At 41.0% G+C, this 27,277-nt stretch overlaps 1 protein-coding gene and 1 long non-coding RNA gene across 2 annotated transcripts; both read right to left on the bottom strand.

Annotated features, from left to right (window-relative positions):
• Positions 1-2,072: 2,072 nt before the first annotated feature.
• LOC306976333 (complement factor B-like) lies at positions 2,073-17,276 on the bottom strand (the record flags this gene model as incomplete). Its single annotated transcript, XM_079574253.1, has 10 exons — positions 2,073-2,212; positions 2,862-2,932; positions 3,011-3,143; positions 3,256-3,382; positions 3,475-3,578; positions 6,371-6,508; positions 7,194-7,289; positions 8,819-8,969; positions 9,320-9,459; positions 17,201-17,276. 10 exons carry the CDS (start codon positions 17,274-17,276, stop codon positions 2,073-2,075), a joined length of 1,176 nt encoding a protein of 391 aa, XP_079430379.1.
• LOC306975578 lies at positions 2,231-2,758 on the bottom strand. Its single transcript, XR_013793714.1, has 4 exons — positions 2,672-2,758; positions 2,464-2,596; positions 2,333-2,382; positions 2,231-2,249 (listed from the first exon to the last, which is right to left on the bottom strand). It is a non-coding gene; the product is annotated as an uncharacterized lncRNA (long non-coding RNA).
• Positions 17,277-27,277: the final 10,001 nt, after the last annotated feature.

Below are 27,277 nucleotides of genomic sequence, written 5' to 3'. Positions count from 1 at the left end.
TGACGTCACCTACAACACCCGCCTCCCCCTCTCGCTGAATGGCAGGTTGAAATTCAACCGATGTAGCGTGACCACTGAGATCAAACCCAGACGTACATGTAGGGAAATGATAATTGACCGTAGTTTACGGATGGCTAAGGCCAGGCTAGGCCCACCCTAAAGATAATAAAAGCACTTCTCCTTGCTGTCTTTACCATTTCCACTGCAAAAATATTGGTTGTGATTATTTTATTAATTATTTATGATTGTTTGCCCTATTTTGTGAGGTGCGTTAAAAAGCCAGGGTGCAATGTAGCCAGTTGGAAGAGGGCAGAAGCCTCTATCAGCGAGCCCCCACCCTGCAGCCCGAACTAGTTGTTGTGAAACAGTTCTGAAACCTATGCTGAGTGGTGCTTTAAAAAAAACAAGGTTTATGAACCTGCTGAGAGGGGGAGCCCTCTAACATCACCCGCCTGCCCTTATTCTATTTTGCTTAATAATGACCAGTGGAAACAGACAGTAACAGTGTTTTTGGTTTCTCTTTTGCTTGATCATTTTTTTCAAGTTCCTTTAATAAAAATCACTTTAAGCTTATGGGTTGGTGACATTGGTTCGATTAGAAATTAAGTTGTTTCCACAAATTCATTAATAATACAAAATTGCTTATTGAGAATGACTCAATAAGCAAGAAGGTCACATGTCTTTAGTGCTTTCTCAAACACACATCTCTTATACTGCCTTTTTTTTGTGTGCTGTAGACGAGCAGCAACTTTTAAGTCTTCATCGAAAATTTTCCCACAGATTTACACCTCTCCAGAGTATACAATGACTTTTTAGGGTAGAACGAATAGATTGCACTTTCAGATTATGAGTACCCCTTAGCTTAGATCATATCTTCTCTGTCTATTACAAAATAGTTGTTGCATCTTACGAGGGAGCCGGTTATTTACAGCTTTATATATCTGTAACAAAGAATTCAGTTTTATAAGGTTAACAAGTTATTTTAAGAACAGTATATTTGTACGGTCCCTATACCCGACATTGTGCACAATTCTAATGGCCTTTTTGAGTCTCTATAAAACCTGCAAAGGACTATTGTAGGTATTTCCCCAGACCTCTGAGCAATAGTTCATGTGCAGTAGGATTAGGGAACAGTACAGGAGGAAGAGGGCCTTTTGGTCTAGAAAACGCCACCTTCCAACGAATATTATTTATTTGCGGTCTCCAGCTAGCCTTATGACCAAAGATCACAAATGTATATTCTTTTACTTGTTCTATTTGAGCATTATCAATGTTGATTTGAATTTGAACGTGACTATTCCATTTAACAAAAAAAAAAAAACATTTTTGTTTTCAATAGGTTTAGAGATAATTCATTTCTATTAAATCATTCTTTGAGTTTGGATACTTCTGTTGTGACCTCTGACATGAGCAATAATAGATCATTGCTGGAACACAGTTGTGTTTTCAGCAAATGATATAGATTTTTGCTTTGTTGAAACTTCACACAAATCATTTATGTACAACATAAACAGTTTAGGTCCTAATATCAACCCCTGGGGAACACCGCATGTTATGTTCCTCCATCGTGATACATGTTCATCAATTTGTACATACTGCTTTCTTTCTGTCAAGTAGGACTTCAACCAATCCCTCTAAACCCATTACTTTGTAGTTCTATTTTTAGGAGTATTCCATGATCGAGTGTCAAAAGCTTCCTGGAGATCGATGAAATACCCAAAGAATACAATTTATTGTCAATATTGTTGTTATTGTGAATTAAGAGCTTGTCGAAGCTGAGAATCAGAACCCAGAGAGGCAGTAGTGGATAAGTCCATAACCACATGTATTAAGACAGCAGTACAGCATGCAGTCGTTCATAAGCCAAAGCCAAATCTGTACAGCACACGATTCTTTTTATTGTCATGCCCGTATACAATCAAAAATGCACCACTTGTGAGATATTCTGTGCTTGGATTTGATCTGATTACTAATTTGTATAGCATAATTCTTTAGCTTTACGTTTTATAAGAGACATGAATAAAACATAGATGAACACAGGTTTGTAATTCCACAAGTTGTCTCAAAGTTATCTAGTCTACAAATACAAGAGGAGCATACGTTTGACCCGTCTTCCCAAGGATTGATGCTAAAAAATCTAAAACTCGAAAAAGATTAATATGAAAATCTCTGGAGTCAAAATCAGAGTCGACACGCTGATTAGAGCTGCACCCTGGCATGTGTTTGGTTCCCCAGCTCACCAGCGCCACCTGTGGGAAAAAAAGTTAGCATATAGCATTTTCAGTATAAATTGGATTAACTAATAATAATCTACTCTCACCAGCAAACTAACCTGTATTGTGCGTCCGTTATGGTTCTTGAACACAGCACCTCCCCCGTCACCTACGAACAAACACCACAAACAGAATCATTTCTAATTTAACTTAAGTACAGTACATAATGAATCATTTTGAAATTGCTTACCTGTACATGCTACTTGGTCCACATTTGGAACTAGACCTCCAGTACAGAGGAAGTTTTCTGTCACAACCTGTGTCACATCCATTGTTGAGTTGATGTTGGGATTTTTCAGCGCTTGATCTATGCAGTGGTGTCTCTTTAACGACCAAAAGACTCAGGTGAATGTGGGAACGACAGCATCAACAGTAGCATTTGCTTAAATCACACTCACATCGGGACCCAGCTTCACATGGGCGATCTTCTCCCGAAGTTCACTCTTTGTCAAAAATGTAACTCTATCATGGTTTTGTAGTAGAAATTGTTCTGCAATTAAAACCAAGACATAATGAAGTTTAAAATATGAAAATGCTAAACCTATAAACCTGGAATAGCATGTTTTTAAAGGACGATGTGGCCTTTACCTTGTTGGTTGCAGAAAAAATTCTGTCTCAATACTGTGTTGGTCTCATCAGTACAGGGAAGGCAAATCGGTCTAATAATAAAAAAGTTAATGGCTTAATTTTTGTTGGTAAAAAGAAAAAGGTTGATTTGAATAATGCAGAATCCTCACCTCAGAGAAGGAGTTATTGCAGCATCTTCTTGAAGTTCGATGAGAGCCACATCAAAGTCGTAAAACTCCTTCAAGCCCTGGTTCACTTTAGCGCTAATGTTGTATCGTGGATGTATATAGACAGTTTTAACCCCTGCAACCAGAAGCACTGTTACAGCAGATCGGGATCCGAACAATCGAATAAATAAGAGATAGAAGATTGAGCATGTAAACTGAACACAAATTGTACTCTTGAACTGTGTTACCAAACAGATGGTCAGGTGTCACCTCCACTCTCACAGAACTGTTTCCATAGTGGAAGCAGTGAGCAGCAGTAAGAACAAAACGAGGAGAAACCAAAGAGCCAAGGCAAGATACTGTCCTTACATCATTCTAACATCACAGAAGCAATAACTAATAAACATGTATTAAAAAAAACAAGGCAAGATATTATTAATTTGTTTTCAATTCAAAATTACCGTTACTGAGATATACATGACCCAGGGGAACCTTTTCCTTTTTTCACTGCTGTCATGCAGATCTCCATAGTCTTGGTAAAGACCACACCTGCTCCTAACGTCCGACTCATCTGCACATGACAAAATAATAAATTTAGTCAGGAAAAAGTGCTATATATATATATATATATACATATATTTTTGTAGCGGTAATAATGACCATATGGGGGAGCTGTTCACTCTCAATTTTTCCCCATTACTTAAACAAATAGAAGATGACTTACAACGCGGGATGAATCTCCCCATCTCAATTACAGGCCGAATCTCCATAGTCAAAATGTCAATCCTCCCTAAAGTCAACTACCTTCTCTCAATGACCCCAGTCCAACCCACCCCTGCCTGGTTCAAATCCCTTGATACAGCCACCAACAGGTTCTACTGGAAAAATAAACCCCCTCGAATCAAACTCGCGACACTACAGAAACCCAAACTACAAGGTGGCCTCAACGCACCAAACTTCTATCACTACTCATTAGCTAATCATCTACAGTTTATTCACAAATGGATCCATTCAAGCCCATCCGACCAAACCTGGATAGACATGGAACAATCATTATGTAAGAAAATTCTAATATCAGATCTACCATTCTTGAATCAATCAATAAAGAAAAAAACACTCTTCAAAGCACCAACAATAGCCGGAGCTCTGACAGCCTGGTGGAAATTGCATCAGTTATCAAACATACCACTCACTCTAACAAACCATACACCAATCTGGAATAATCCTGCATTTACAAGAAATAAGAAACCTCTACATTTCCTCACATGGGCAGAAAAGGGCATAACTCACCTCAGACACATCTTCACCAACAACACTCTTACATCTTTCACACACTTAGTTAAAGAGTTTGGCATCGGGAGCAAATGCTTCCTTGAATATTCACAACTAAGATCAGCCATCCAAGACAAACTAAAAACACAAACAACAAATCTCGAGCTTTCACATGTAATCTCAAAATTCATAAATATTACCCCTGAAAAATTAAATTCAAAAATATACAAAGTACTTTCAAAAACAGACAGCACGCATGCTCTGCCGATCTCAAAATGGCAACAGGATCTAGCATTTGCTCCCGATGCCGATTTCTGGTCACAGATTTGTAAAAATATTTACTCAATGACCAATAACAATAACCTACAACTTATACAGTTTAAAGTACTCCACAGATATCACTACACAAGCTACAGATTATCTAAAATGGGATTCACTTCAGAAACATGTTCACACTGTACACAAGGAAGCAAGGACGACTACATTCATGCACTCTGGCACTGCACACCAGTACAGTCACTCTGGGAAACAATCACTCAAACACTCTCCGCACTACTGGGCTGCCACATCCCAATGTCACCCTCTCTCTGCCTACTTGGAGATACATCCACACTACCATCCAACAAATGCAATACAAAACATCTCCTGGTGTCGCTAACTGTCGCCAAAAAGGTCATCCTTCTCAACTGGAAATCAAGGAAAAAAATACACTTTACCATATGGAAGCACCTAATGTTAGATTATATCTCACTACAGAACCATACCACACAGTCCACGCCCGACACAGACCATTCAGCCAACACACCCTGGTCCACTTTTATCTCATTCCTACAGTCATAGCACCCCATAAATAGTTCAGTATTCCCCCCTACATTATTCTTATTCTTATACTTTACTTTTTTTTTTTAATTTTTAATTTATTTATTATTATCATTACTATTTTTCATTTTTTTTTTTTTTTTAGTTTTATTTAATTTGTGTATTATTAACAAATTATGAGGCTGAGATGGGTCGGTCATGGCATCAACCACAACAAACTGTACACATCGATTGGTATGATCTAGTAACGGAAAACACAAATCTTATACAATATCTCAAGATCAAAGCATCAATCAACCTATGGCACATTCACACACTCACCAGTAAGTCCCTTATAATAACTAAAGTAACAACAGTCACAAACAGAAGGAAAATAAAAGAATAGGGTTAACAGGAGTGGAGCAGTGTAGGAGGCCACACACCTCTCACCTGCTGCACACACCCTTTTTTAATGCATCACAAGCTCTAGGACACACAACACATCCATACAAAATTTCTATAATTAATCAATAAATTCCCAAATACTATCTTGTCAATTCATGAACTATTACTAAACACTATCTCTCCTCCTCAATAGATCAACAATAACCCTATGATCAACCACTGTGTTGCCCACACTCACCACAACATATTCAAACCCTCAAACCTAAACTGTAAACATGTCCATCACTTAATCACTCAATCACTCTGTCATCTACACACGCACAGGCACACGCACAGGCACACACACACACACACACACACACACACACACACACACACACACACACACACACACACACACACACACATTATTTTGTATATGTATGTATGTATATATGTATATGTATATGTGTGTATGCATATATATATATATATTTTATTTATTATTATTTATTATTATTAGTATTAGTATTATTTTTCCTTTTCTCTCTCTTCCCCTTTTTTTTGTTTTGTTTTTGTTGTGCGTTTCTTCTGTCTGTTTGTTCGTTTCATAACTATTTTATCACTGTAATCTCCACTAATACTACTATTACTGTAATTATAATTATTTTTATTATTTTCATTATTATAAATGTATGTACTCACTGTAAATACCTGACACCTGGTATATAAATAAAAAGGAAAAAAATATAATAATGACCATATGGCATATTTAGAGCTAAACTAAAGCTTGTAATGAACGTTCAACATTTACTGTTGAAATATCACAATGTCGTTAATACATTTATAGCCCATAAAAAAACAAACTCAACTGTTAAATAAAAATAATAATAAATTAACTGCACTCACCAATCATCTCATCAAACGTCTGCTGTAATTCTTCCAGACCATTCAGTCTGTAGTAACGGCTCCTGCCACCCATCCCAACAGGGAGAGACTTCAAATTTCTTTCATAAATTGAAGAACCAATGCCAAACACAAACATTTCTGCAACAAGAGAAACAAGACATATTCTAGTTTATAGATCGTATCATCAGAGATTACCCATCAGTATGTCTACACAAATGAGAACCAAACAATTGCCTATCAGTTTCTAACCCAGGTCTTGCCCAAACCTGGATCAAGTTTTGGACTTAACATGTTCTTACCGATGACAAAACCTCCGCTGCACCAAGTTAATATTTTCTAGGACTTGGTCAGGATAAAAAAATTAAAAAAACAATAAAACTCTTGGATTTGACACACAAAAAAGTATACAATAAAGATTTTTTTCCTTTGGATGCTTTGGTTCCCCCATACCCAGTACCCCACAATAGGGAAATCCTCCAGGTAATTCCAGGCACTGCCCAGCGGCATTGAAGGAAGGACATGTTTTCTGCACACAAACGTCATTACAAATTGTTTCTTAATCAACACCATTATTATTATTATTATTATTATTATTATTATTATTATTATTATTATTATTAGTAGTAGTAGTAGTAGTAGTAGTAGTAGTAGTAGTAGTATTATTAGTATTATTATTTTAAACATTTAAGTCGCAATAAAAGCAGGAAGAGTCCACCTTTAAAATAGGCTCCAAATACAGCAAACAGAAAATGAAAAAAGTGTTTGTACCACAATATGAGTAGCAGCGCACTGAAGGAAATGCCGCCGTTTTAATCATACTCACCGAGGTGTTCCTGTCTCTGCTGAGGTTGTTCCATGTAAACCATTGACTTTATACGTTCAACACTATCAGTTGGTGCCTCTCCTATATTATAACGACCTACAATTAAAAGATCACATTATTATGTTCACATCAAAAACTATGGGTAACGCTTTAGAATACAGGCTTTGTTCCAGGGTAACAAGAAAGTAATTACACATGTAAGTACAGGTACTCTTACATGTGTAACAAGGGGGAACAATGTGCAACAAGGCAGTACAAAGTTCAACTACATGTCAAGGTGTAGTAAAGATATTCAAAGAGCAATTAATAGTGCAGAGCTATCACATAGTTGTGGCAAAAGGGAATGTGGTATTATAAATTATGCATACATTTTAATGTTGCAGGACAACAGTATTACTGTTGTGAAAGTAAAGACGTGACTCCAGGCATTTTTATTGATTGTTATTTTTTTTTTTTTATAGTGAGACACAATTGCCTGTAACAAGCAGAAACATGAGTGAACAGAGAAAAATAAAGCGAAACAAGGAAAAGTAGCACGTTATCAATGTGCATGAAACTGTAACTAATGTGTAGGTACAGGAGAGCAGGGCTGTAAATTGAAGTGAGACACTATTGCCTGTAACAAGCAGAAACAAGAATGAACAGAGAAAAAATAAGTCTCCAAAAATGCGTGTACACCGTAAGTACATGTGATATGATGATGCAGTGGTTAGCGCTTCACAGCTAGAAAGTCCCGGGTTCAATTCAGACGGAGCCTTTCTGTGCAGATGTGCATGTTTTGCCTGTGCCAATAGGTTTCCACCCGTTTCCCCGACAACTACAAACAATAAGCTGCACATCAGCACAGAAAGGCTCCGTCTGACTTAGAAATGATGATTAAGCTTGATCATTTTTGGACACTTGTTCTTATTTTTCTCTGTTCAATCTTGCTTCTGCTTGTTACATGTAATTACATGTGTAATTACTTTCAATATAAAAATAAATAAATAACAAGAGCAATAAAAATTCCTGGGGTCATGTCTTCATTTTCACCACAGTAATACTGCCCTGCAACACTAAAATATATGCACATAATACCACATTCCCTTTTGCCACAACTATGTGTTCGCTCAGCACCATTAATTGTTCCGTTTCATTCATACTGTATTGGCTTGGCGGTTTTGTTATGATTGTATGATGTCACTTTTGAATGAAATTAAAAAAATGAAAATTAATACCATGACATGTTGTTGCATGTTGTTACACATTGTTCCCCTTGTTACACATTGTTCTCCCTTGCTACACATGTAAAGTACCTGTACGTATGTGTAATCACTTTCTTGTTACCCCGTACTTGCACCTGGAACGCGGGCTGTATTCTAAAGCATTATCAAACTGGGTAAACTGAAGAGCAATATTTAAAACTAAATAATAATTACCATCTGTGAACAAAATAATCACATTATGATGCTCACTGAAACCTCTGCTCCTCACCCTTATTGCAAACAGTTTAGACGAAAAATGATCAAAAACTTGAATGATGTTTTTTCCATTTCTATCTTCTCCTTCAAAACAATGAACAGTGAGTCATACCCAAATTATATACAGTATAACATAAAACATAACATGTGTTTGCTGTGACTCACTTTCAATATTAAACTTCTCAAACTCAGCCAATAATGTGTTTTGTTGTCGTGGATTATTAAAAGTATAGAATTCTAGAATGTTAATGACTGTTTGGATTTTGGACGAGAAAAAAGCTACCTCATATTTTGGATACACAGAGAAGCTTTCAATCTGTGGGCACAAAACATCACCTTACAATTATATACACAAATACACAAATATATATATATATATATATATATATATACAGTATAAAGAAACAACGCAAGAGAGGCAGTTTATAAATAATAAATAATAATAAATAAATCAGCGCAAATACATAGCCACATATTTATAATACACTCCTTTCATGAAGATAAAAGGATCTAGAAGCCAAAAAATAAGTTACTCTTGAAACTTAAATAATTGGGTAATTCATACATTAATTGGAGTTAACTTTGTGTCTATAAAATAGGGTAATTAATGAATTTATATCTGTTTTCAACATACAGATCACTATGTGCATATAGTTTATCGATTACCTTTCTAATGAGCGCGCTGATGGCTTGCTTGGCATTTTGATAATCAGTCTCGTCAATGCCTTCAGAAACATCCACAGCAAAGAAGATGTTGAGTGTCCCATTGCGCGTTAACTTGATCGACAGTCCCGGCTGTGTTTTATCTGAGCAAAAGAAGCACAGTGAGAAAGAGGCACTGACAAAAAGGCAGCTTCAAACTTGATACGTACTAACTAAGTTTGAGGAAAGAGTGTTTTTGATATCCCCACCAAAACCCCCTGAAACCTCCCACAGGGAAATCCACTGAGATGTGCTTAAAGGAGCTATCCTTGATTTTTTTTGTTTTCTGTAATTGGACTAAAATATGTTTTGTCCTTTAGTATATGGTAAAAGCAGACATTTATCCAAAAAACACAGGTTTTAAGCCTTTTAAACAGTCATAAAATGACTGTTTAATGAATGACAGTTTTCCTCTCTGAAAGTTGTGAAACCTGGTTTAAACTCAGTCCCTGTGAAGAATTGTGATGTTGTAAATGCATGAGGAAAGTTTGAGATGAGTCTGGACCAGAAAATCGCAATTTGAAATTTGAGTGACCCTGTTTCTTTGTACAATCAGGTATAGTTCCTTTAAGCCAGTTTTCTAGCACTGTGCACAAACACAAACTCTAAACTTGAGTACTTTTCCTAGTCCACACACACACAGTAAGTGTTTGGGCAAGACATACACTTTTTATCACAATCTAATGTTATCCCTTTTAATTGTTATGACAAAGTGGTGCATCTGTAAAATAAACTTACCTTGGATAAGAAGATATAAAAGTGATAAAAAACAACTCCACTGAATAGAAAATGCCATTCTCTCCCTTTTACCTGTAATATCCCAGTGTTTCAGAATGAGCAAGTGCTTATAAAAGCGACGATGAACTACACATCGATTAATCATTACCTATCACAAACAGATGTAAATCAATGAAGCTGAAACAAATTATCTAAAAGTCAAGTCATCGAACTCTGCCTCTATTTGCTGACAGTAAATGGACCTGGCAAAAACACAAAGCAAAAAGCAAAGCTCAAAGTGCTGCCCTCACAAAAGGTTTGCACACCAGTTTGGACGGACTAATCAATGTTGTTTATGTTTTGTGCAAATGCTCTATCAATTGAGTCCCTTCAAATGACCAAGACACACAGAAACACACTTTGAAAAGATTGAAATGAAAATCTCCCCAGTCTTCGTTTGACCCCGTTATGCCGCCTACTTGACACGTGTCCATGACTTTGTGACCAAGGCAACCTGTCCAAGTAATATTCATGTATGGATAAGTTAGGGAGGAAGCAATCGTTCTCCGTGGACAGGTTGAGGAACTGTATGAGAAAGTGTCAAAGTCATTGTGGATTTGAAGGAGACCAACACGGCAATTCAGAGACGGGTCCTTTTAGACAAACTCATTCAGTATGAGACATATTTAATTGTCTCAAATTATTTTCTACCTTCATCAGGCCCAAAAGCACTTTACAGGAAAGAACCCATTCATACTCTCATTCATACGCAGACACTGAAGGCAAGGTGGATGAAGTGTCCTGCCCAAGGACACAACGACAGGATATGGGATATGGGATTCAAAGACTACCCGCTGTTGCTGTGAATTTACTTCACAGCAACAGCATGTCCTGGCTTTGAAGGGCCTGAATTAAATGCTTAATTTTGGACCTTCGAAAATCAGCACTGGCCACCATTACTGACAACAAGGACGCACGCCATTGTGGTGCAAAGTGCACCCTGCTATCAGCTGAATTAATGGAACCATGTATAGAATGAATAAGAGGGGTCCCAGGATTGACCCCTGGGGAACCCCACAGGTCACCACCATTTGATCTGACACACAGTTTCCAATCTCAACAAAGTATGTTCTGCTCTCCAGGTAGGACACAAACACTCATCAGAGATTCCCAAGTTTTTCAGCCTCTTTAATAAGATCCCATAGTCCACTGTGTCACATACAATGTTCAAATCCAACAGAACTAAATCTGTGACCTTGCTCACATTTGAACTTAAGCGGATGTCATTAGTTTCCTTTATCAGAGTTGTCATAGCTTCCGAATAACAAAATAGGGATAGCACTAGGTCTCAAAACATTCCAACCCAGATAGTTTGGACTGACAAGTGGTTGCCCTGTTTCCTTGCCAGGTCAAATGTTAGATGATTTTGCTCTATGTGGGCATAATATTTGGAGTGATCTGCGTATGCTGTGTAATTATTAAGTGAAAACTCTAATAAGGATCTCACAAAACTACAAAACGTCTATTCTCTTACATATAGTGGCCGACAGTCACTGCTGCTACACCATCTGCTCATGGATTTAGGCCCATCTCAGGCTGAATCTTGTTTAGAGTGCACCAGCTGAGAGAGACTAATGAGAACACTTAGAGAATGTTCACCACCATACATCAAGCACATAGCACACTTTAGTTAAGCTACGCATCAACTAAAAACGTCTTACATTGCTTAGGCTGGTGACAAATTAAAGGTGACTTTGCAGAATAAAGAAGAATTTTGCCTCCGCGCTACAGAAACCGCTAGCATATATTAGTTGTAAGGCAGTGCCATAATAGTCCATTTCCCGTGAGCGGTGCGCCCCTCCTCTCTGCAGAATTATGGCCCAAACATAAACAGATGAACATCATTAATGATATCTATTCATCTCCAGTGGCAGGCCTGGCTCTCTCCGCTGTGAGGGGCTGGGGAGAGGGGACAGCTCTGACCTTGGGCCTATAGTGAGGTCGCTAACCAGTGTTTCTAGCCAACAAGCTACGTACAGTAGCAGCCTCATGGCACCACATTATTTTCTCACTTGATGTAAATATTTGAAAGTGTTTTTGTTCCATCACAGAAGGACTCACAGAATGCCATGTGTTCATTAAGTACCACTTCGGGAAATAATTGGCCTTCCAAGCACCACCCGACCAAGATCAAAATCAAATCAGGACTAAAACAGATCTAAAGAGGGTGTAAAATTGACCTAATTTGGACTCACTTGCCTTGCTAGAGCATAATTATAGTTGCCTCCATTTAAAAGGAGTAAAGTTTAAAACTGTAGATAACCCAGTCAGAACATCTGTGGCCAATGAAATTGCAATTTAAGATCAAATTGAGTTTTTAGTTTTTAGCAATCTGTAACCCAGGTGTTTTTGTTGGATGTTTGTAAGTTCATTATGCTTCAATAGGCTAAATTATTTCCAAACTGTGCCACAATGTTGTCAGTGCAGAGACTGTATTATTGTGTAAATTAACTGGCAAGAAAAGTGAGAACACCCCAAAGTGAAAATGCCCAAATTTGGTTTGGATTTGCTCATTGAAAGTAAATTTGAATAGGCTTTATACTTGGACTACTTTATATTGTTGCAAAGTGTCATTGCTCCAGGGTTGTCCCACGAAAAGATCTAATATTTGCAAAAATGTGAGGGCTGTAGAGTCTGTTTGCAGCTGCAGTTTGCCGGACACCTGGACAGTGGGCCCAAACAGGACATGAGCAGAGGACCCGCGCTCACTCTTCCTGCCATTAACAGTCCTGACTAACGCCGTCTCCACCGCATTGTTGACAGGAAAACTATATTTGCCGTAGGAAGTGCTTCAGCCGTGCGTAAAAGCCGCTTATTGTTGCTTAAGGTGATTAGCATTATATCGCAACGAGCTCCTTCATTTCAAACATGGAAAATCCTGTTTACTCTTCCGCCGTGTGGGCCACGCTGGAGTCTCGGGAGCGGGCCCGTTTGATGGAGTCAAGGCTGTCAGGTGTCATCCTGTTTTCAGAGTGGGAAGCCAGTCAGCGCTCAGACAGTAAAGAGGAAGTGATTCCTTTGTCAGCGATGAAATCTAAGTTCATCACAACACCAGCTGTCTACTATTGACAGGATAAACAGAAATAGGATTCCAGTGGCACACAGGAAATGGCTTGTTGGATGTTGAAATGGTAATATTGATCTACATGTGTGCCGGTAACTTACGTGGTTTCTGAAATTGTAAGGTTCATTAGTCCATTCAGTCGTGCACCTCTTTGATTTAGCTTGTCTGCGTCGACACACTTTTCCACACCTTTGAATTCATAATAACCACTCAAATGAGTTCCCCTCTCGTTAGAATATTTTTTATTTCTTCACAGGAGTTTAACAATACCTGAGTGAGCAATAAAGACCCTCCGTCAGTTCTGACAAAAAGTCTAATGTTCATCCTGGGCAAAATTTCATCACCTACAGGCCTTGGGCGAAGGACAGGAGAAAGAAAGAAGCACATGAGTGAGCCGTCGGAGAGGCCGTTTATGTTTAGGAAACAGATTATTACTCAGTCTGCCAGAGTGATCTGTTAAACTCTCCAAAGTGGGCTTACACACGAGGAGCCGTCAGGGTTGAAGGCTGGGCGCTGCGGTGCATAAACTTTAGCCATTAGACACATGAAGTGTCGCTTATCCGAGCATTTGGGCGACTGAGCTGAATGTAGCTCATCTACTTTGCTGAAGAAACTCATTTTGACCGCTTGTATCCAGAATCTTTATCGTTTACTCACGGTCCACATAGAGCTCATGACCTTAAAGGAACAGGCCACCGTTTTTACATACTGAGATGGGTTCTTACCTGAGCTTAGACGAGTTGATGCGTAACTGTCTTGTCTTTGTGTCCTGGCCTATTGTACATGTTTTTACTGGTAGGGCAAACCGGAGTGCCCAGAGGAAACCTACGCAGACACGTGGAGAACATGCAGACTCCACACAGAAAGGCCCCATCCAGGTGGGAATAAAAACCTGGACCTTCTAGCTGTGAAGCGAGAGCACTAACCGCTGCGCTACCGTGGCGCCAAACAGTTGCCGTATCTTCTCATTTCTGGCTCTCACAAACCCCCCTGTACATTATAATTGGCCATGTAAATGTATTCACATGAGCTTTTCAATTATATATGAGATGCGATTAATAAAAAAGTGCAGACAGCGCTCAAAGTCTGCATATTTTTTTCACAAACTGCTGCGTTTACAATTGCCAATTGCGCGATGTGGCTACGCTAGTTCTGCTAACCCGAAGTTGTTTGAGGGCCAGTGTTTTACGTCTTGTTCATTTCCCCTTTAGCGTCAAGACAAACTCAAGTAATTAACATGCAGTAAATGATCATCTTCCAGAAACTCACTAGAAGATATGATTATTCGAAAGTTTAAGTGAAATGGAAATGAACAGGAAGTAGCCTTCTGTCGCTCACACCTTCAGGTTAGCCGACTAGCGTAGCCACATTGTGCAACGAGCCAATTAACTCTTCAGTGGGAACAAAGACATTTTTTACACAAAAGGTCCTTAAACAATATACACATTAAATATCAAACATCAGCCCAGTGTATAGCAGGTGTTCAATAGTTCCCCTCAGGCCGAGACCAGCCTCTTTAGATCCCTCAGCCTCTGACATGTTCTCCACAGGGCACTGAGGTCTCAGACTAATGGAGAATACCTTTTAATAGTCCGCGCTGCAGCCGGATTGAAAGGCTGGCCGATAAGATTTATTCCTACAAGTGGGAGACCCTTAAGTAAACATGAATTCAAACAGTCCAATGTACTCTGCAGCAATCTGCCCCGCTGTTTATTTTTTCAGGGCACGCAGTGTTGTTCTAAGAAAGCTCAAATGAGTCTGTCCTCCCACGAGGCCATTGTGCGCCGTTTTAAAAGGTTCCTTTAGAAAACACGCATCAGCTACCGCCAATACACTTAGAGACGCGGCATTAGGCTCCAACTTCTGAAGGGTTTGGCAAATCATCTGCCGCCGCTGAGAACGGTGTCGCAGCAAAAGAAACAACGTGTACGACATAATGTTGTAGCTGCTATTTGTATTAACAACTGAAACTTTCTTTGATATTGATACAGAGGGATCAAATCATGGTATTTTTTTTTAAGTATTTGTGTACATATTCTCAAGACACGGTTTAGGTGAGTTAAAGGGCGGACTGGTTGCGCTTTAACCATATTTAAAGGTACAGATGCTTTATTTGTGACTTTATTTGTGACACTTATTATGCAATAAATGTACAATGAAATGTGTCCTCTCCAGATGTGGCAGGCTGGTGGTCAGAAACATCTGGCCGGATGATTCACCTGTTAGTGGCATAGTTCCCGGAGGAAGCCAACGCAGACATGGGGCGAACATGCAAAATCCGCACAGAAAGGCCTCGTCCATGATACAATGTTGTTCTCTCATCCAAAGTTGTGTTTTCTTTTGATCTTTGAATCTTCTCCAATGGCCACGTCTCCCAAAAAGCTCCTCATGAGGTCCTCGCTATAACTTCACTGCAGCCACATGGGCAGAGTGGTGTATCATATCTTTCTTTCCTTTTCCTCCTCTTTATTGTAACAGCCGTGCAGCGAATGGAGGGGCTTATGGTAGTTCCACTTTCCATCACTGTGGCTCCAGGATCAATTGTTGGAAGGTTTTCACTGCTCTCACCAAAAAATCGACCAAATAATTGTTCCTGGAGCATTGTAGTGACCACTGTGATGGAAAGTAAAGGCACCATGCTGACCTCATACAGCCATTGGGTCACAAAAAGGTAATTTATGCACAAATATCAAGTTTTTTTTTCCGAATAAAAAGTTACATAATGCACCTTTAAACCTGGAGCTCTGCATGTTGCCCGTAGCCATTGATAATGGAGTGAATAAGATAATTGTCCCTTGTGAAGAGCTTGGGGCGACTGGTGTAGTGTGAAAAGTATGCACACAACATTCCCTTCATGATTTCAGTTCTTGCCTGAAGCCTTAGCGCCTGGTTCTGGTGCCACCCTTGGTCGCCCTGGTGACGGAAAAAAAAAAGTCTGGACACGCCTCTGACACCTCCGGTCATTTTAGTTGCGAGTCCTGAATTTTTCAACAGTGTGGTGAAGGATGAGCCAGTCGCCATGGAGACCGGAGAGGAAAAATACAGAAGTAGGTCGTGCTCTGAGCAAGTGTTGGGTCAAGTTTGTGAGCACAAGAGTTTCCAAACTGCGGCCAAGCCAAACCGTGTACACAGATTTATTTATGCGCAGAGGCCCGAGCATGTCGGACAAGAGGCGGGGAACCGGAGGAGCGAGAGTCAGAGGCCGGGGGAAGTTAATAAACTGATGAGGATTAGGATGATGGGAAATGTCTGTTTGTAGGATCGCTTACCTCTGTTTTAGGTGCAGGGGTTTATATCTCAGGTAATGTTATCGTCTAATACCTCAGGTCATGTTCGGGGCAGTGCTGAAATACTAACTGTGCCATTTTCTGTTTGTGCACAGAATTGGTGGGAAGTTTAATTTCCCATTCCTCTAACAAGCAAACAGGGAAATAAACAGTTCAAGGATGGTGAGGCTAGGGTTGTGAGAGAGGTGGCGCCTCTGGTCTGCACCATTAGCTGTGTGTGCAGTTGTGTCAGCTATATATTTGTCCTAAAGCCTTGCAACTGTAACATATCATGTGCTTTTATTCAAATGAATGTAGACTGACACTAAATACCTCATTATTAGTCGATGTGACAAATCCCCTCGTTACATTTGAGGAGATTATGGAAATCCTTTCTCTGCATTTTGTATTGAAGGCCGCTGGGTCTGGTCCAGGTTGGTACACGCAGAAAAATGTCAAGGCCATGCCCCCCCATCTTTTCTCTAGCCAAAAAAAGGAAACGAGCTGCGCCTGCCCCGATCTTACACTGCTGTTCAATATGCAACAAGCAGTTCCCTGCCGCCAGACAATCTCTCCACTCACATCCTTCATTAGTTTGAACTTCAGCTCAAATCCTATGTCTCAACTATTATTACATTTTTTCACTATAGTTCAGCGACAATCTCACACTGGTTCTAAATACACAGCATAAACCCCTCCATCTCTCAGTGAGGAAGCCCCCCCCAGGACACATCAGACCGTTGCACTGCCTTGTGTTGGGGCGACCACGCTGCTGCAGTTCTCCTGTTACAGCGATGCCCGCGGGTGCCGCCATGTTTATTTTCTCTTGATTAGCACTGCGTATCCTCACTAGGTCTGGTTAGAGCTGTCTCTGGCCTGCGTTGATTTAGCGGCACCCCCTCTCTTCCCAAACATATCAGTCAGCTTCGGGACAGCCAGACATGTGAGTGTAAAGCAGCCAGCCAGAGAAGATAAAAGAGCTGGAATCTGTATACAAATTAGCTTTGGATCTATCCTTGTAAGGGAGGTTGCCCTTTTGGATGACGACCATCAAAAGACTGAAGCGGCTGAAGCGAGCGAGTATCACTTTTATAAATGCTAATGTTACATGTCATGTGTAATTTCCACTAAAGAATTTGACCATATGTTTTGTAGAAGAGCTTAAACATGTAGTTGATTTCGGGTGTGCTGTGTAATAATCATATACAAAGGTTCTTGAGTCATCATCTCTGTAGTGTTGGACGTTTCGCCTCTCATCCAAAACCAGTGAAGATCTCTGACCAGAGGCAGCCTTCACAAAGACCACACTGGGAGACAATGACTCAAGAACCAAAATGTGTGTGTTTGTATTTCATATTTTATTACCACTTTATATAGTCATGAGAAAACAACATGGTTAAACAAGATGAAGATGCATGTTGTGTGTCAGTCGTTCTGAGCCTGAGGGGGACGGCGATCCTCGGAGGAGCCAGTGCCGTCAGTCTGGGACTCCCTCCTAATCCGCAGGACGAGGGGGATTTTCCCATCGGCATGAGAAGCAGATGTCTGTGGCAGTGGTCTAACCTGGCCCTCTCCATGGGGACAGGGGGAACATGAGCACCATGGGAAGGCCACTGCTGTCCCCCTGCTGCACGGGCTACATGACGTAGGTATGGGAGGACACTGTTGCCTTGAGGTACAGCTACAGCACATGGAGCCCGTCCAAGAACTCTCCACTTTCTCATGGAGCACACAAACAAGGCGATCTGATAAACACAGGATCTGCTCCGGAGACGGACGAGCTGGAGGAGCGGCCTCGCGCTGGTCTCTGTAGGAAGTTTGTCTGATAGTGAATGTTCAACCATACATTTAATTTTATTCTTAAAAGTATATACACTCACTCACATTGCAGAAGCTTATGGAAACAATGCTAAAGCTAAAGCTAAAGCTGCTCCATCTTAATATTAGAGCATGAGACCTTTTTTTGGTCAGGCAGAGTTTTTTGCTTGATTTTTTGCGTGATTAACAAGCTTGTCAGACTCGTACCACCCAATTAAGTATCATTTCCTGTCATAAGTGGGCAATGCAGATGTAAAGTGTCCCACCAGCCACAAGGGGGAACAAACTAAAGACCCTGCACAAGTAAGTAAGTAAGTAAGCCACTGTGGGCTAACTTGACCAGCAAGCTTTTGGAGGTCCGGGAAACCAGACTACTGCCTTCAGTGCTCCTCTAAAACGGTGCACCGCCACTGATCAACTCCCTCCGCTCCACAACAATCTTTCACCATCTTATGGGAAGAGCGTAGCAGTCGAACATCATCCGTCTTGCCCCTTTTTTATGTCCTGTAGCCTCTTCTGATGCCTCCACTGTGCTCAGAAGCTAGCCGTTTGTATACTTTGAGTAAAGAAGCTGGGTCCTTCATGGCTACTTATGACTTTCTACAGTAAAAAATCCACTGAACCTCACAAAAACACTGCAAAGATGTACAAAAGCATCCAGTAAAACAATGTGGAACACAGAAACTACAAATGCACTTTGCAAAAGTAGAATGTTCTATTCCTGCACCAGGTGGTGGAGGACAAATGAAGAGGACAAACTCCCCAAAGGGTTTCTAAAGTATCCTGAAATGTAATTCCACCGTTTCGCCCAACGACAGCAGGTATTATAATACATTTATGCTGCACAGAACAGAGGTAGTGGTTAGATTTTCTTTATGCATCTTTAAAGTGCAAGAGTCTTATGATGCATAAAACACTGTGAAAGTCAACAGAAAGTCCCTATATTACCATTATACCATCATAGTGGACTTGGGCTCTAACTTTACTCTGTGCAACCTCTAATTAAAACATCTCCATCTGCATAAGTCGCATGGCCTTATCTACTTCAATATGGCCGTCTGCGTTTAAAGCCCGTCGTCATGGTTACTGCACCTCTTTGCCTGCAGGAATAATGGGAATAGTGGATTGTAATGGAAATGTAATTTATCCGTAGTGGCGAAGGTGAGTGTTTGGGTTCTAACCTGGAAAGCTTTATGCAAATGGTTGGATCTCGCTTTAATAACTCAGTGGTTCTCAACCAGGGGAGGGGGACCAGACCACTGCAGTAGACGTGCGAGAAGCAAGTCGTCTTCTCCTGCGATGATAAGAAGTTAGAAACAATGTGTGACACAACAGGCCAGTGGGTCAGTCCAAAGACACACATCCTTTCACTTCAAGCTCTAGTGTGTGAGGGGAATTTCGACCAAAAAAAGGAACCCCAATGCACCTGTCTCCTTGGCATTCCCTTACGCTCTGCCCTAAGCATGCATGCATCCCGACAGACAGTGTAAACAGGCAGAGACGGCGCGCGGGCCGGTGCAGGCTGTCGGGTAGTGGTTTGTAAACAGATCGGGGGGCATGGGAGCTCACAGGGGCCGATGGAAGCGCCTGGTGAATGTCCTGCACTCAGATAAGGGGATTGGTATGAGCCTGTTTAGGTAACCAGGGTAGTTCAGTGTCCGCGAGGGAAATGACGCTAATGGAGAAGCGAGGGGAAAGTTGGCAATGTGCAAGGACAAGTCTGATAGCATCGGGCCAAAAATGTAGGAATTACATTTATTTGGAGGGAAATATCGGTACTGTAAATGCAATACAAGACACTCGAGATGGGTCTTCACTCACACTGCTCTTGCCTCTATCTCGTCAATCATGAGGAAAGTATTCCACTTGTCTCAATGTTTGTCCCGCATAATATGTCGAGGTCATTGTGTAGTCGTGTATCATGTTTGTATATATATTAAAGACCTTGTACCCGATTTATCCCGTTTCAAACAGGGGGCGAGTTTTTAAAAGTTAGTAGCAGATTTGATGATCATCTTATTGTCTCCAGAGGGCGCTCTTATCAATGTACACAGGTCAAAGAATCAAATGCCTTCTCAGCGTGCAGACCGAGGATTAGATAGTGATAGTGCACAGAACGCACTGAGCATGGGAACCCTGAGCGGGAGTCGTCCACAGGGCCGGAAAAGCAGTTCTGCAGATGTAGCACAGCTGGGAACATCACATGGGAAGAAGCTAATGCGATAGCGGGGGCTAGAGCAAGATTAATATAGCGATTTTAGCTTCTGGATAAAAGATTCAGTGAATTTGATCCAAAGATGATGTTTATATTTTTCCAGAGAAGAGAAATCAACATCTACACAATGTTAATCCAAGAGAAAGATAATGGAAGTCCTCATTGTTTGGTCTTTTAGACAGTCTGGCAGAAGATGTCACCAAGTCAAATGCCGTCTTTTGAGGAAACAGAGATGAAAGAACTTTTTTTTTCTTCCATGGATCAGTCAAAACATGTCAGAATTCAGAAGCAGTGCTGGCGCATCCATTTCGAGAAAACACAGGAAGATCAAACAAGATTCAAGCGGAGGTGAACCGAGGTGAACTATCGCAAATGAAAAGTGACAACAAATATCCAGCCATGAGTCAACTATTCTCGATCACCTCACCTGCCCCGATTCAGATTCTGCTCTGATCATTTTCCTGAAGGCTGAATATAAAGTTGCTGGCAGAGATGACTTTTTAAACAAACACTGTTGACAAATCGACCTGCTTTGTATTCGCACAGTGCACAGAAGGTGCTCCAAAGTCAAATCTGATTTGGTCCGAAGCCAATCCATTATTGTCACTCACTCCACTCCCCGGGAACGAGACGGCGCTGAAAGACTCTCTCCTTTGGATATTCATTCAAAGTGAGAACATCAACATCTTCCTGTAAGAAGCGGATCTGTTGAAAAACTGTCCTTGGTTTGATACGTATCGTAAAATCACAGTTGTTAAAGTATTTTCTACAACAAATACTTCCGTACTTGCACTTAAAGCCACACCGTGTAACATTTCACCCAATACATGGAATAAAGCGTTTTTTGTTGTCACCTTTTTCTGTTTAATCTAATTTTTGCCACTTTTTTGTCGAGTTTATGTCACTTTTCTGTTGCTCTTTCATTGCCTTTTCGTCACTTTTTTGTTGCGCTTTTATAGCTTTTTTGGTCACTTTTTTGTTGTGTTTTCATCCTCTTTTTCCTCTCACGTTTGTCACTATTTTGCCGCTTTTTCCAAGAAGCTTTTAGATTTGGGCAATGCCAAACTAGAGAAAATGTACTCGGTTCAGGTGGGGGCAAATAGGTTCGGTCCTCCTCATCCAAACCCACTCTTTGACTACCCACTGCAAAAATCGCATTTCCTGTGACGAGCTGCCCATTAGGAGCATGTTTTCTATAGGCAACAGAATCCAAAATGTGTGCCTTTAAAGGTGCATTATGCCACTTTTCATGTGTAAAAAAAAGTGGCATAATACATAAAAGTGTCAAGATGTGTTTCGGTCTACACGCATGGGAAATGGGTCAGTGGATGTTGCAAAGGGCATTAGTACAATATTGCAAACTTGTTACTCCAATGAAAGTTAAAGTAGCTCTGTCAAATGAATGATTAAAGGTGCATTATGCGAAAAGGAAAAGGAAAAGTTGACATTTGTGCGTGTTTGACCCTGTAGTGTATGAGTGGTCAGCATGGCGCATTTACTTTCCATCACGGTGGTCTCTGCAACCCTCCAGGATCAATTGTTTGGTAGGCTGTGTGGTGCGAGGCTACGTCAGCTGTGAAAACCTTCCGAACAATTGGTCCTGGTGCTTCCTAAAGACCACTGTGATGGAAAGTAAAGGCACCGTGCTGACCACTCATACACTACAAGGTCAAACACGCACAAATGTCAACTTTTCCTTTTCGCATAATGCACCTTTAATCATTCATTCGACAGAGCTGCTTTAACTTTCATTGGAGTAACAAGTTTGCAATATTGTACTAATGCCCAGAGCAACATCCACTGACCCATTTCCCATGCGTGTAGACCGAAACACATCTTGACACATAGCACTTTTATGTATGTCTTATTAATATTTCTAAAGCATATATGGAGTGACCACAGAGCGGGAGCAGCTGGCCGATGTCTCGTGGAAAAAAACATGGGGAAAACATGCTTTGCAGCTCTCGTAAACACTCCCTCCCATGTTGTGCAAAGCTCACTCCAACGTCACGCACTTTTGGAGACGTATTACCCGCCGTGATTGCTGTCCATTTGAGTAATATTCACCATTTGGCTGCGTTTTATACGAGGCTGGGCTGACAGATTTTATCACACCGGCGGACATTATGAACTGCTGGCAGCAAACTGCTCCCGATCTCGGTTCCCAGAGCTGGAAACGCTGGCTGTGCAGGGCTGCGCGGGAGGAGAGGCCCGGCCATGCGCGTCTCATGATGTGCCGATAACTTTCAGCGCGCGCAGGGAAGTCGGCTCAGTGCAACGCGGCAAAACTGCTGGCCACTGGCGGTTTTCTAAGTTATAAATAGGACTCCACCTCAGCTCACCCCGTATTGATTGGTCGGGCAATTTCTGTTATGGATAATCACGCACCATAAGCCAGTTCTTACTGTCTATGGATGCAAAAAGTGCACTCACGTCACATTGATTTTTCTATTCAATTTGCAAAAAGTAAAACGTGCATTAGGCTAAACATCATCTGGAAATCGTTGCATTTCCAGCTGAATTGATCCAAATCATCATTTTTACTGTTACTACTGTTTAAACGGGGCTTTATCTAATGATGTGCCAAGATCTACCTCGAAGAAAAAAGTTTGGACCTGCTCTAGTGCATAAAAACAGGCCAAATCTGCCTATTGTGTTAAACGATTAAACTGGAAAACTAAAATTGTAAACAAAACTTCAAACCACATTTCTCTGGCAATACAATTGACTGTCAAATATGTATTAGTGTATGCATGTTTTCCTTTTTTTCTTCTCTCCATGGCTTGGATGCATAGGCTACACTGGACTCCACCAGTAGGGGGCACTTATGGGACAGCTGTAAAATGGGTTGTGCTGTAGGCCAGTGGTTTTCAAATGCTGGTTCGGGACTCCACATTGGGTTGTGTGACTATCTTCAGTGGGCTTCGTGGGGGGTTTGGCAAAAAAAAAGTGACTGTTTGCTTTTAGTTTGACCGTTTTCAGCCTTAGTGATCCAAGATTCACTCAACGGAGCTCAGTAGATAATACTGTATTTTGAAAGCATTTAGATTTTGGACTGATTGGTTGAAGCAAAGTCTGAATCACTGCCGTAGACTGTCATAGACTGGACAATTACAGACAGAAACTGGGCAGACATGAGCCAAATTAAAGAGATAATCTGTAATTGTTTTGGGTGGTTTTGGGTGGCATGGTGCGGCGGGTAGTGCTCGGACCTCTCGGCAAGAAGGTCTGGGGTTCGATTCCCACCTGGACGGGGCCATTCTGTGTGGAGTTTGCATGTTCTCCCTGTGTCTGTGTTTTCATCCGGGTACTCTGGTTTCCTACTGCAACAAATATGTACAACAGGTTCCTTTCCTTATCTCAGTGGGACTTTCTTGATAAAATAAAGGTAAAAAAAGGCAAACAAATCGAGCATGTAGTCATATATATATATATATTCTTTCCTAACATCCTTCCCTCTGCTGATCTCATCCATCAAATCACTCCCCAGCGCCATCACTTTAACCAATGAGAGGAGTTTTCACCCGGCTTGTTAGGTCCAATCAGGAGGGGATGAAGAGGGAGCTTGATCGTTGACTTTCGAAATATTTTTCTCACTCTCTTCATTTAGAATTCTTACAGACTGTCACTTTAAGATACATTCAGAATTAAATCATTTTACTTATTGTCACTGGACAGGTAATTGTCAAAAAGTATAACGTAAACATGGTCAATATGGTGATCATAAATTTGCGTCTCAAAAAATGTTTTATATTAAAAGGATACTCCATGTATATTTGAACCTAATGATAGTAATAATTCCTCTCTCTTCTCTTTCTAATAGCTCTATACTCAATGATGGGGAAGATTATATAATAATAATCCTTTTTTTTAATATGTAAATAAAACTGATAAAATCCAGCATCATGAACAAAAGAGAAAAAGCACCCACACCCTATCCTTTCTCCACAAGAAATTAAAATTGGTCCTTTCCATTTGATCCATTCTTTAATGCTGTACCAATGAAGTCCCATTTCCGGTGCTAATCTTATATATCTATAGATGTTTAAGCCCAAATTAAATGCTTTAACCTGGCCCGGAGCCTCTAACACCTGTCGATTATGCGTATGAACAGACTCTTGTTATTACTGTAGGTCATGTCGGTCACTGGGGTGAATTGTGCCGAGAAATGAACCCTCTAGAGAACAGACAGCAAAGTCAATGTCCGTAAATGAAGCTCTGTAAATACTGCCGTGACAAATAGTAAACATGCTGCGGTCACTTCTGAGTGCCTTCAGGCCTGTGCTCTCTGGGCGTGTGACCCTGCACCACTCATCCATTACTTACAGAAGGCAGCGTTCCATCTCCAGAGGCCACAACAGATTACACACCTGAGCTGACATTGTTACGATCAATCCTTTTGTAGTACCCTTTATCTACTGAGGCCATGCTAGATGCAGCGGACATGTCCCAAATCCCGTAAGTCGATATCCATTTCACCTTGAATTCCCAGTCTCAGCGTGCCGCTCATAGATCAGCGTTCAATTGGGCTAACTGATGGAATTGATCCCAGCGGTCGGGAATGGGGCTGATGAGGCGTGGGAGGAGGACAATAGGGAGCACCATCGCGGATCAGTGCGGTAACAAAGTTGGTAAAGTGAAATGATAGTCTGGGGACTTGGACATCTGTAGGCGAGTTTTAATGAAGTCATAAGGCATGGCAATGGCTCTGCATGATAATAACTAAACATTGAGCTGATCAGTGCTTTTGGTCGATATTGGAAGGCTAAGTCTATATCAACAAGTGATCTGCAAACGCCTCAACTAACCCATTTCCTCGCAGCCAAAACCCATCATCACCAGATCTGTTCTTAGTCAGTCAAACTACATTCATCACAGTGCCAATGATTTGTCAGCAGGCCTTTAAAACTGGTGGCTTGTACCTTTTGTTTACTTTGCTTAATACATTCTGCTGCCAGCGGAGGGAGCTCCAACCAACACACCAGATGCTTAAAAGAGATGTTCTTCCTCATCAAATGTGCTTTTTTTTCCTTTCCCACACTAACATTACTTTAAATTATAAAATAGGAAGAACTCAATTCAATTTCCACTTTCAATGCGGCGTGTTGGAAGGAGAAGTAGCAGGCTGTGAAGGCTCGTGACAGTGATGGAGGAAACGTCTGTCCCCTTGGTGGAATTCATGATTGAGCGTCCATGTGGATAAGGCCACAGCACAATATCTGTGGCTGTAATAGATGAGCTTTGGCCTGAGTCGCCATCATGGCACAGATTACACCTCTGTATATTCCTTTGCGGATGGTCCCATCTGCAGTGTGACGGCGGGGCTGGCTCTCCGTGTTCTTCCCGTGCCGCTCTCTCATTCATCATCCTGACTGCTGCTGGACGGGCGAGGGCAGGGGCTCAGGGATTTGACTATTTCCTTATGATCACCCCCTTGAGACTATACAGCCGTAGCATCGACAGGAAACACAAGGCATCTCGTAAATGGTCAGTAAAATGACATGGGCAGCGAGGCAAAATGTGTCGATCTGAGCTTTTCTTTAACACTAATAATTAAAATCTCAATTTGGAGAGTGCACGTTGCTATGACCTGCTACACTGTGGAATGTTCCAGGTTATATTTGCAATATCAACATGCTCCTAATGATCTGCTGGACGGCAACAGTACTCTTTTGGCCGTGAGTGATCATCTGAAAGAAAGCATAAGGTATTAAAATTCCTTATTGGAAAAGATGTCAAAGAGTGAGGCATTAAGTAGACCTTTGCATTAAATAAACAACAAAGTGACATGACCGGTCTTAATTTTGGTGTCTTTACCGGTGATAACTTCTGCCAGCCCAGTAGCGTTCAGCTCTTCAAAATGTCAGACTTTGGGAATGAGAGTGAGATCTATCGATTGCTGCTTTATGGTACAAGGTCAAATGTTAAGTGGGCCCTTACGGACAAGGTGCAGCGGCATTTCCATTCCGCTGAGTTATGTTCCCGTCAGTCAACATCCAGTCCTATGTACACACCAGACCGTATATTACCATGTCCTGCCATACCGGGCGGGTGACCTTCAGGAAGGGATACCTGGCGAGCCTCTAATCAAATTTTCATGTTCAACTGCTAACCATTGATTCCATGAGACTGCGGGACTGACTGCTTGTATAGGGAAGTGAAAATGATAGGTCTTTAAGGGGAAATAAAAAATAAAAATACATGTGCAAAAAGCCACAGCGAGGTTTTACATGATGTCGATTTCCTATTCCTGTAAGTGCAGTCAGGTCAATGTTTTATTTACCGATGGACTGGGGCAGTGTGGCAAACAGAGACTAATTGAAGAGAGACTGTATTGACGTTGCAGGGAAAGAGAGTTTAAGCAGGTGGCCACTTCAAAGAAAGGTCATGTCTGCAACGTCTGCAACCAGGAAATTGAACTGAGGCAGAAAAATGAGCAAAGTTTAAATGAATGGATAAACACGCTTGTTTATTTTCCACTTGGAAGCTGGAAGTTGCCGCCTCCTAATCAATAAACTTGCATGTAAGCATGGCTAAAGCTAACTGTGGGCGAATGGTGGCTTAGCATAGACTGTAAATCTAGATAGACTTAACAAGGGTGTCTTCCCCCAGAGTGTTCGGGCTAACTGAAGCCTGTTCATGCTAGCCATTTGGCTGGGTTAGGGCAAAAATAAAAATAGGGGAATGGGAAAAAAATTTAAGAGGTGGAGGTAAGAATGACTGAAAGAGGGGCAAAAAAGTTTGAATGGAAATTCCATTAGAGCAAGGAACTTCTGGAGCCA

Source organism: Gobius niger, assembly GCF_951799975.1.
Source record: "Gobius niger genome assembly, chromosome: 16".
Classification (NCBI taxonomy): Eukaryota; Metazoa; Chordata; class Actinopteri; order Gobiiformes; family Gobiidae; genus Gobius; species Gobius niger.
The sequence above is the reverse complement of the archived record's forward strand: the minus strand, read 5'-3'. Positions and strand labels throughout refer to the sequence as shown.